Here is a 10,965-nt window from a genome sequence, read left to right on the forward strand (position 1 = left end):
TCATAATTTGTGTCAAACCTTTGAGAGCCTATGATATGGAATTCCTACTTTTGTTATGTAAGCACAGTTAGCCTCTAGTGGACGAGAGGTGGCGAGACGGGTGACACGCCCCTGGTGGAGTTGCACATCCTGACGCTTTTACACGTAGCAGAACTCGTAGCCCTCAATGGTAGGAGGCTGCGTGTGAGAGCAAGGCCGGGAAAAATGGCGGCGCCCGTCCTGAGAGTGTCCACCCCTCGATGGGAAAGAATAGTCAGGTTCCTTGTATGCCTACTTGGCATTATGTTATCTTTATACGCCTTTCATGTAGAACGAGAAAACGAAAAGGACTCGAATTATCGGGCACTATGCGACTTGAGCAACTCAATAAGCTGTTCCAAAGTCTTCACCTCCAGGTACTGTAACGTTCAATTCAATGGGCTGAGGCGCTATTTGTAAGTGAGTTAGCAGCGTTAGCTGGCTATTAGCTTACTGAAACAGCGGTCTTTGGTCGTAGCTAACATTACTTACCATACAAGCATACAGGTTAATACATTTCAGCACGCGTTTTGCAAGGTGACGTTCATTTTCTGACAGATGTGTTTATCAGTTGGTGCATTATTGACTTATTAAACGATATGAAATGTTTACAGTAACATTCATTTTGCATAGCTAGCTACTAGGCAGCTAGCATAACCAGTTAACTTTAGCTATTTGCCCAATTGACAGTCTAGCTAGCTGCTAAGTGGATATATATCAGCAAGGTAGCTTAGATATGTTGTTTAACTGGCATTATTTTGCCATTATGCCTTGAAATACTGTCAATGCTTGATCTGAATATACGTTTGTCATCAACCGATCATTCAGCTGGCTAACACCAGTTCATTGTGGTTTAATAACTAACGTTAGCTATCGCTAGCTATGATAACTGGTAGCAAATCTAAGTTAGCCATGTCATGTTGAACAGCTTGAGGTATTTCGCTTTGCTTATTCAGTTATCTTTGATTTGTCGCTCCCCCCTACTTTCCAACCAAACGAGTTTTATTTCACTGCGGCCTGTCGTAGTTTATGTTTATGAGAAAACGATCCTGAGGTTATTCGATGCATATGATTGGCGGCGAAAGGCGCAGTCAGCCTCCAGAGCCTGTGGCTTGAGAGTGATGACGCCGTGTAAGGACCAATGCACCATACTTCATGATCTAAAATGACAACTTTTATCGTGCATTTCAGTCGTCTCCACACTCTCCCACTCTATAGATTAACTCGTAACTTCATTCATATAAGAACATGTGAAATGTCACCCTGTTGTTTCTTAGCTATAGGTGTAATGTCTGACAGTGTTCATAATCTGTCTTTGGGTTCTCACATTCATGATTTGGTTATGGGGTTGTGATAAAAGGTTGTTGCGAAATGTTTTTCTTGTCATTTGGATCAAAATTTAACTTACTATTTACTAGCACACTGACCACATTTGTTCCGATAACACAACATACTTGGGTGTTTGATAATGCCACATGCAGGCATGTCCTTAATAATTTCTAATAACTATGTGTGGCTGTAGTTTGTTATGTTGAAAGTTAGTTAGTCTGTTCTTTTTTTGTGAGTGTCATGAGGAAGACTCTGCTGATCTTTTCACTCTTTTTCAAGCAAACTCAGCTTCAGGGGCCTGTCATGTGAGTTAAATCATGGAGATGGCCTACAAGTTTAGGTGAAAAATGAAGGTCTATTTGTTTTATTGTAACAGAAATGAAATTGTCCTTGACTTCTGTATAATGACAATAAATAGGCTACTTTATGGGATATCATTTTACTCTAAAAGTAGGCTACTGGTTTTTACACAGGTAATCATTACAGACATGCTGAAGCACACCAAATTGAACAAAATCAGTAAATAGTTTGATACATTAAATTAAATCATCTGTATCTATGTATAACATGTAAATCAGTATCCTTGTCCTGTGATTTGTGTCTTTGGGATGCTTCTGTAGAGAGCCAGAGAGTCTGAGGGCATTGATCACAACAATCTCTGGAGAGTTTATCATGTGACGGCCTGTAACTATGTTAAGAGTTGTACCAACTGGAGAATGTTCTGTTGAAAGAGGTTATTCCTTCAGAGGGAAGAGGTAGTCTCATTTTTCTCTAACCAAAAAAAATACAACATAGCTATTCAGTTACAGTTCTTCTTTTCAAGGATTTGTCATTCCTGTTTTGGAGCCATGGTGGTGAGTTGGGCTTGTGTCACAGCCAGTCTCGTCAGCACCTAGAAAATGTTGGTGTCCCAGTGTTTCCCACAGAATTGAATTCCATTTGTGGTGGTTGGTTTTGCAGAATTAACTTGAATACAACAGTTTTTAACAATTAGCACAGTGTGGTTATGATGCTAACCAGATTTAAGCACAATTTAGTACAACCTGGAAAATCATTGTGTGGTGGTCAAAGTTGATATTGTGGTGGGCCGCCACAAATAGGTCAATGTATGGGAAACACTGTGTCCAGTTGTAAGACTAACTTAAACTGCATAAGGTCGCTTAAGTCAAGTGGTTTAGGCATGGACAAATTTGACATAATAAGGAACACCGAGTTCTAGTACACACTACAGACACACACTATACTATGGCTTTTCCTGATTCACTCTGAAATTGTGTAATTTGGTGAAATTACAGTGTTTCCCATACATTGACTAATCTGTGGCGGGGCGCCATTAAATCAAAACCGGCCGCCACACATTAATATTCTATGTTTAATTCAATTTAATTTAATTTAAATTAAATATAAGATCAAATCCTTGCAGCTGTGCTTTTTACGCACGCAGCCTTTCCTTGCCCAGCCCCGCTCTCTCTCGTAGCCCGCTGCCCCTCCTCTGCATGTGCATTTAACAAAATATTCACGATTGTTGAAGGATTGTTGTTGCCACATAGAAGCATTGCATAGAAGACGTCTGGCTAAATTGCTATTAAATCCGCTTAGCATTGTGACCATGCTGCGCAAATTTGTTCAAAACTGCTGCATTGAAGTTAACTCTGCTAAGGTCTTATCACATGTAGGCTACATTGAGGAGACTAAGTTAAGTTATGCAATCAAGCAGTATCTCAAAGCTAACATTAGAATACTGTTTGGATGTCTTAGCATGCTTAGCCTACTTACAGCTGCTTGTCAATTTCGTTGAAGGGCTCATTTTATTGACTCTGACACTGAATGTTTGCAAAATCCCGATGTAAATGGAAAAGTGTTTTCCAAAATTCAAAAGTGCTTGTCCCAAGGAGAAGTACGAACCTTTATTTTAACTATGTAGAAAACGTTATGAATTGCATCATCCACACATCAGCAGCCTTTTAAGTGTGTTACAATCATAATTCCAAGGGTTCCCTCACGAAGTCTTAAAGTGACAAGCACTCAATTAGACCTATACACTACCAAGACGATCTTAATATCCCCCCCCCCGTTGTCCAAGTCAGCTACCGCCACACATTGAATCCAATTCTGTGGGAAACACTGAATAACTATTCAAGGTCATGACATCTCAAGTAGGAGAAATAAAGGATTGGCCTAATTGCAGCATCACACAAATGGGATGGCTGTTCGGGATTTATTCATATTGCCAGAGTTACACCAGTTTAGGAGGGTTGTAAGCGAATACTTCAACTTGTTGACTGCAATTTTTGACAGCTACTTTGGGAAGAAAGTCTGAGATTTCCTTCTGTATTGAGCTGCACAAATTTCCAACTATCAATAAGTTTCTTGATTTCCAATCGAGAAACTCTTGATGAGGCCGGCATTCCCTGTTAATTAGTGTGTGCACCGCATGCTAGGGGGGAATGCTTCATCGATCATAGCTTATTAGATTACCAGCAACGGTAGTTAAAGGAAGCTATTGCTATTTAGGGAGATTGAAACATTTTATGAAGGAGGAACGTTTTTCAATGAAAGAGTAATTAGATTCACATAATGCTGAGAAGTTGTTTCAAACAGTGTGATTAAGCTTATGTGCTGCTGAGACACAAAACTAGTATACTTGTACTGTAGACACATATCTCAGACACTCATATCTGTGCTGCATAAACGAAGACATTTTGGAGTATATTTAAACCCTGAGAAATTCTGAATTCACAGCATCTAAATGCCTTGCAACTGAAAAGACAGAAAGCTGTTTGTCACTGATCATTTATAACTTATATACTGCATAATCAGTTGTGTCCGACACAGACAGTTGATTCTGCACATTCAGACAGATCATTCTGCATGCATTTGTCAGTTATTTTAAAATAAAGAAAATGCAAATTGGCCCAGCTGCTGTGTTCACCCACCTGTAGAGAAAGATCAGTGTGCCTCGGGACCTTAACCACGCTGAACGAATGAGGCCCGAAAGTAGTGAAGTGAGAGTTGGTTTCAATGCCCTGAGGTGGTTCAGCTGTATATCAGATGTTTTGACAAAAGGGTCAGCATGGGGTATTGTGGTCTTTGTGTAGCACCTTTTTGAAACTGTGAATTACACTGCTACACTCTGGGGTGACATCAGGTTGTCTTATGAATTATATAATTACAAAACATTACCAAGCACATTGCTTTTGATCCAATGTATCAGATGTGAATGGCTTGGCACAATACAGCAGTACCCATGCAACTGGAATGTGTCTAATCACTTTATTAGGTAGATTACATAGGAACTAGCTCAGGCTATAACATCTTGCGTAATAAACTGTCCGGTAGTTCCATACCTCAATCCCAGTAACCCTCTGCATGCATTGTTAATGTCTCGATTTCACCGAAGAAGAAAAATTGAACCAATGATCGTAAGAGCTGTGACCGCTTCAGTAAATCAGAAAAAGTCTTAGGTTTTTGTCAATATTTTATAGATATTAACTCAGTCACTCTTCACTGCACATTTTAATACAGATTTAGGACAGGTCCTAAAAGCATGTTGATCAAAGTCCACCCTTAACAATTCAATGGCGTGATTTCTGAGAGGAAGCGGGGAGTGGTCTGGAGCCACCGAACGAGGGCCCGGGGGTTGCGTCACAGGCTCTTCCAGCCGGAGTAGTAGATTATCTTCTGTTCGCTGACTGGAACAGGCAGAGCTGGCCAAGCCAGATGAACTCTACAAGAACATGACTTGTAGGGCCCAGCGGAACAAAGGTTATTCAGTTACCAGAGGTTACAGAGGATTTATAGTGTGATGTGATAGGATGAGTTCTTGGTCGTGTAGGTGGGGTTATTTTGTGCTCTCTGTGTGTTTGTTGGTTTTCTTTGTTGTTTGTTTTAAACAAAGAGGAAGAATCATTACATGCGTATTATTTACCCCCCGTGTCCAAGAGCACCCAACATACTTTTGGATACACGAGATACCAGTTGTCTGTTTTCAAGTGTCAGTGGAACAGAAAAAATGACTTGAGGTTTTAAATTGAAATTTGGCAAGGCTATTTTGGAAAAAAAAATTACAAAAGAGGGAAACTTCTCCTTTAAACCACAGAATCTCAGAATTGCCCCAGGTTTCACACATTATTCTGCGTTTGCATTTAATAATTGTGTCCTGCATAAATGAAATATATCTTCCCTGTGTCATGTGGAATATGTCTGCACTATGAAAAAGCCCCAACAGAGCTGTCCCGCAACTCTTATTTATTTATATTCGTTATTTATGATCTCTGTTCCAGATGGGGGCGAGGATTCGGGCTTTTGGGCTCCATCTTTGGAAATGACAGCGCGATGAACCAGCCAAACAGTGTGTACGGAATCATCTTTTACATCTTGCAGCTGTTGCTTGGTGAGTATGTCTTGTCGCCAGGTTAACAGTAGCTAAGAGTTTTCTTGACAGAAATGTAGTTGGGTTTTTTGTACGATTATGTATCAGTCATAGGATCTTTGTCTGCATCTGTTCCACTGCCCACACAAACCAGTTGTTGGTTAAAATGTGCTGTGTTTGTGTAATATATATGTGCCGTGTATGTGTAAAGTATATGTTTAGTCAATCTGCTCTTCAAGAGTGGCGTGGTGGCTTGGTGTCCAAGCCTGTGAAACTAATACAGAAAGCTACTGTGGACAATTAGCAGCTGTAAAGCCACAGTACTGCAGCCCACACATGTGATGGCCCACTAGCACACAACTACTGGCCTTCTTGTGTGTTGTGATGCCATGATGAGTGGAAAAACTGGGGGAAATGAAGATTTTGTCGACTCGTCCTGCTATGAAACACCGTTTGAGGCGACAAATGGCATAGTCAAAACCCATTTCATACGTGAAGCAACTCTGGGAGCTGCTTGTTTTTTTTGGATTCTGACCCTTGCCTTTAATTCTGATATAAAGAACTCCCAACTTGCTAAATAACAGTTTCTTTGAAGTGTCACCAAGCATCTTATTTCATTTTTTAACATTGGCTGCTCCTTTCTATTATGAGGTGGATTGTGGTCGTCTCCAGGTCAGTGGGTGAAGGCTCAAAAGTTGGTGCGTAATCTGAGATGTGCTTACACAGCGGCTCTTAACTTCGAGCCCACAACTGTTCATGTCTCTCAGATAAATACGCGTTCTCTTTCAAGGAATCTTGCACCTTGCGTGCAGCTGTCCAACGTCAGATTGATAGGTACTCTACAGCTCAACCTGTGGCAACAGGCACAGTGCAACATGCGTGCATGTGAACATTTCAGTGGTCGCCCAAACGCTTAGTTCTCAGGTGATACCGTATATGGGTTCTGACTACTGCTGTCCACAATTAACCCAGTGGGCAGAGAGTTCATCATTGGAGCACACCATTGACTAGGCCACTGGAAGCCCACCGCAGGGATGAGTTTTAAAGCTGAGTCAGGTCATTGTCCATATCCAGGTACTTTTGCCCTGGAATTATTATGTGCTGTTTCTGGCACCTGTGCGTTCACATGAGCGTTCATACCAAACAGGCTTTCTTCCATATCTAACTATGTGGTATGAAGTTTGTCAGGACAGTATTGGGAGTCAAATGGCCATTCAAATGTGATCCCAAAGATAGCCATACAAGTTCTCCCCAGGTGGCCTTATCAGGCATGAATGAATGATAACAAATATAACCTGATGATTTGCTTTCATAAAAGCATTCAGTATGTGGGGCCTATAGAGATGAAACTGATTAAGACCCATATATCTGAAAGCATTTATGGCTCCACTTTGAATCATCATGGGCTGATCGAGGTTGCATTGGTCGTTGGATCCGTTTGGAGTATAGGTCCAGCCATTTAACCGTTGCCTCTTGTGTTAAACTTCATACGTGCTGCCTCATGCTGTCCTTGTTAGAGCTGCACTCTGTCTGTCCCCCCTTGCCTTAATGAAATCTCGTCCCTATAAATAGCCAGCTAACAGCACACGTGTATGTGTGTGTTAAATATCCTTTATACGGAAACAGCCCTCTTTGAAGGACGGACAGAGGAGCCCCCCCCCCCCCCCCCCCCCCCATCTGGCTCTCTGTGTCTCGCTGGAGTGGGGAAAAGGTCACTCTCGCTCTCTGCTGACACATCAGTGAGGGGGCGGCTTGGTGGAGGGCCCAGAGAGCTCGAGTGAGCGAGCGGACACCTGGATGGGCGTGATGCAACCTTCAGCACCGCCGTACCCTATCCCTGGCTTCAGTGTGAAAAGGACAGGTTGTGTGTGTGCGGGTGTGTGTGTGGGTGTGTGCTTGTGTGTGTGTGTGTTGCCCTGTCAGATGTCTGAATTTGATCTTTATTTATATGACTCAGAGCACACCCAGATAAGCCAGGCTCACACTGTAGGGACCTTGAGGTAAAATATCATCTTGTGTTCCCTCTCAATAATCCTTGTCACTTCTATTCAAGGAGCAGCTCAACGGGTTAGATCGCGGGTGCAGTTTCCCTACTTCCTGTTTAGGATGTACAGCCTGGAGCTGGAGTTGGAGTTTGATGCCAGGTCGCTAAGGGGGGTTCAGTCAAAAACATAGTCACCATACGTTCCCATACTTGATTTGGAAAATATTAGCTTAAAGAATTATTCCTTATCCATTAGGTTTTTATTTGCTTGGCAGGGTGACCCGAACATTTGCAACATGTTGAAATTGACTGTAGATTTATATTTCCTCCCCCCTCTCCTTTTTTCCTTCATGAACTCTAAACAAAAACCCTTCAGGCCCTGCTGGTCGGTGGGAACGGTAACGGACCTATTTTAATTGAATGAAGATGCTTCCTATACTTCCTATTCTTGTTGTTGATGGGATTAGGGGATATGTGAATAGTGCCGGTCATATTTCGGTGACTAAGATTCCCCCCCGTCACGTTTAAGCTGAGTGTAGTCCTTGGCCAGTGTGTGAATAAGTGCACATGTACTGTCTCTGTGTGTCATTTTGTGATTACCCAAGTGTGTGTTTGAACAATGTTGAGTGCAGTGTGTGTGTGTGAGAGAGAGTGCGTGCGTGCGTGCGTGCATAAAGCCATGTGCATGTGCACAAGTATGATAGGTACCAGGTGCAGTGTGTGTGTGCACTCCCAAGGCTCTGACCCCTTATGTGTGTGTGTGTGTGTGTGTGTGTGTGTGTGTGTGTGTAGGAATGACGGTGAGTGCCATGGCAGCCCTGATCCTCATGAGTACGTCCATCGCCTCGGTGATGGGATCCCTCTACCTGGGGTACATTCTCTACTTCGTTCTGAAGGACTTCTGCGTCATCTGTGTCACCACATATGCACTGAACTTCATTCTCTTTGTCCTCAACTATAAGCGACTTGTTTACTTGAATGAGGCTTGGAAGCAACAGCTTCAAGCCAAGCGGGACTGAGAGGAAAAAAACAACAAACAAGGAAAAAAAAAATGTGACCTCTGAACTTTTGACTTGCCACCAGGAGACCTTGCTTCCATACAATGTTCATTCTGTGTCTAAAAAAAAATTGTGAAAAATTAGGGGCCAGAGATCACAAGTCGCAAAAACAAAGGAAGGATTTAAAAACGGAAAAAATATCTATTTGTCCATATTCGCTTTGTTAGATTCCCTTACTCTACCCAAAACGAATACTCATATAAGGGATGGGGTTAAAAGAAGAAGAAAAGAAAAACAAAAATAAGCACTTGCAGAATCTCCAGTACTGATCATGGATGACCTCCTGCGACTGAAGAGAAAGTCGAGGCCAAGAGAAGCGAGAGACATCGGTGCAACAGGACGAGGCGTGGCGATTACTTGAAACCAAGGGGACAGTCCTGCTCCCAGTTTCCCAAACTGTACTGAGAGAAGACTAATTATGGGTTCAACAAAAATAAACATGCATGATCATGAGGTTACTGTACAGTTCTCTGATATGATTCCACAACAAGATATAATAAGGATTAACATCAACAAAAAATGTAATTTCTTATGTTTACAGTGATTTTTTTTTTCCGAGGAGGACCACTAATTTTAAAAACATGGGAGAATGTGAGACCTTGTGTGTTCATCGGTTCCCTTGTCCTTTTTTCTTTTGTTATTTTTTTTGTTTTTTTGTTGTTTTTTTTGCAATCTGTAAATAGCTGCTGAGCAATATTCCAAGCTAGATTGTGTTTTAGTGTAAAGGATAAAACAGATGTAAAGGATAAAAAAAGAACAAAAAAAATCCGAACTAAGGAGAAGCATTGTGAAGTCATCTGGGTGAACAGGTGTGATTATGTGCATGCACTAAGTGAGTCCCTCACGGTGAGCAAACAGGTATACTGTCGCTTGGATGCGTTCAGAACACCTACCACTTGAGGTTTGACATGATCTGAACAACCTCTATTTGAGTCTTTCCTCCAGTCTTCAGGACCAGAGTTTCTTTCCCCTCTGTCTCTTTCTCCCTTTCCCTGACCCCTTTCTTCTCCTAAGCCTACTCTCCAGAATAGCGCCTTCGTCTGTATTTCTTTCTGAAACCTTGTAAATATTTTTTGTTCCAAGCATTCCTGACACACAGGAGGAGAACCATTAGACTTATGTGCCTAACAGAACCTTGATGTGAAAATACCTTCACTTCGTCTTCTCCCCATTATTCACTTTCCGCACAGTCACTGTTTCATGACCTCTTGCATTTTTTGTAATACTGTACTTTACATTGTTTCTTAAAGTGGTTAACATTGAAAGCGTACACCACAACTACTACACATCCCCCTTAACGGTCTCCAAGTGTGCATTTGAATAACCTGCTGACGGATGGTGAGGATATGGTAAAAGGATACGACAGTAAACAGCTCTAAACTTTTTATTTTGTATGCAACATGTCATACTAGCTTCAGTAATTTATTAGATGTTATGAGTATGTTTTCACTGCTGTAATCAAGGTCTAGATCCCTCCCATAGTGGTCTAATGTGTTTTGCTGTGTTTTTGAATTTGAAACAACATTACCCACAATGCCCGGTGCCCTAGCCACTACCTCTCAGTATTGTCCCCATTTGATAACATCCCAAGCTTTTAGGAGTAGCTACAGAAGATGCCAGCAGAAACAGCTTTTAGATATCATAGCGCCTTGTTACTGGTTGATGGTCTATCATGGTAAACGAGATGTGCTCGCCTTCCTACCAGAGGGCATGATATCAGGAGCAAGCGGCGTAACATTTACTTGTCTGTGTTTTGTGTCCTAGATCAATCTCACTAATAACTGTTGGATTGGTTCTAGTTGGCCAATTGGTGTCCCACACAGCAGAGCGCGGATGTCAGTGTTCATGTGTATTACTGCTTCTGAATTGGGTGTCAAAAAAGATGTGCACATTCATTTTTTTTTCACAGTTGTCTTTTTGGTCAGGGGTTTCTCACTGTAAATCCATGTGAAATTCCTGGTGAATAAAGTCTGTCTCTTTGTGCTAAAATACAGCTTTTTCCATTCACCTATGGTTGAAAGGACTAGCCAGAGAGATTAGTCAATGACCGATTGCTGCGTGTTCCGCTCGACTTTATTGTTTTAAGTTGATCTTTGAGAAAAGTTTTTATCTGCACTAGAAACGCTGGAAAGAGAATGTTGCAGATCTTGTATGTCCACACGTTTAATAACACCTTTTAAAGGCAGACCATTACTCATGATTAC

General features: G+C 41.7%; 1 protein-coding gene across 1 annotated transcript; it reads left to right on the top strand.

Moving 5' to 3' along the window:
- The first annotated feature begins 168 nt into the window (after window positions 1-168).
- Window positions 169-10,750, top strand: vkorc1l1 (vitamin K epoxide reductase complex, subunit 1-like 1). The gene is made up of 3 exons (XM_076274768.1): window positions 169-395; window positions 5,631-5,740; window positions 8,496-10,750. Exons 1-3 carry the CDS (start codon window positions 205-207, stop codon window positions 8,720-8,722), a joined length of 528 nt encoding a protein of 175 aa, XP_076130883.1. The 5' UTR covers window positions 169-204; the 3' UTR covers window positions 8,723-10,750.
- Window positions 10,751-10,965: the final 215 nt, after the last annotated feature.

The sequence above is a fragment of the Alosa pseudoharengus genome, unplaced genomic scaffold (genome assembly GCF_046254945.1).
Source record: "Alosa pseudoharengus isolate Yale_2024_CS ecotype anadromous, Long Island Sound unplaced genomic scaffold, YU_APseudo_1.1 YU_APseudo_1.1_scf_8, whole genome shotgun sequence".
Lineage (NCBI taxonomy): Eukaryota > Metazoa > Chordata > Actinopteri > Clupeiformes > Clupeidae > Alosa > Alosa pseudoharengus.

What these genes read in the sequence shown, in the direction of transcription:
- vkorc1l1 (XM_076274768.1), top strand. Translation starts at nt 205, where the DNA reads ATGGCGGCGCCCGTCCTGAGAGTGTCCACCCCTCGATGGGAAAGAATA. An exon ending in TCCAAAGTCTTCACCTCCAG is followed by an intron (nt 396 to 5,630) that starts GTACTGTAACGT and finishes TCTCTGTTCCAG; the next exon opens with ATGGGGGCGAGGATTCGGGC. An exon ending in CATCTTGCAGCTGTTGCTTG is followed by an intron (nt 5,741 to 8,495) that starts GTGAGTATGTCT and finishes GTGTGTGTGTAG; the next exon opens with GAATGACGGTGAGTGCCATG.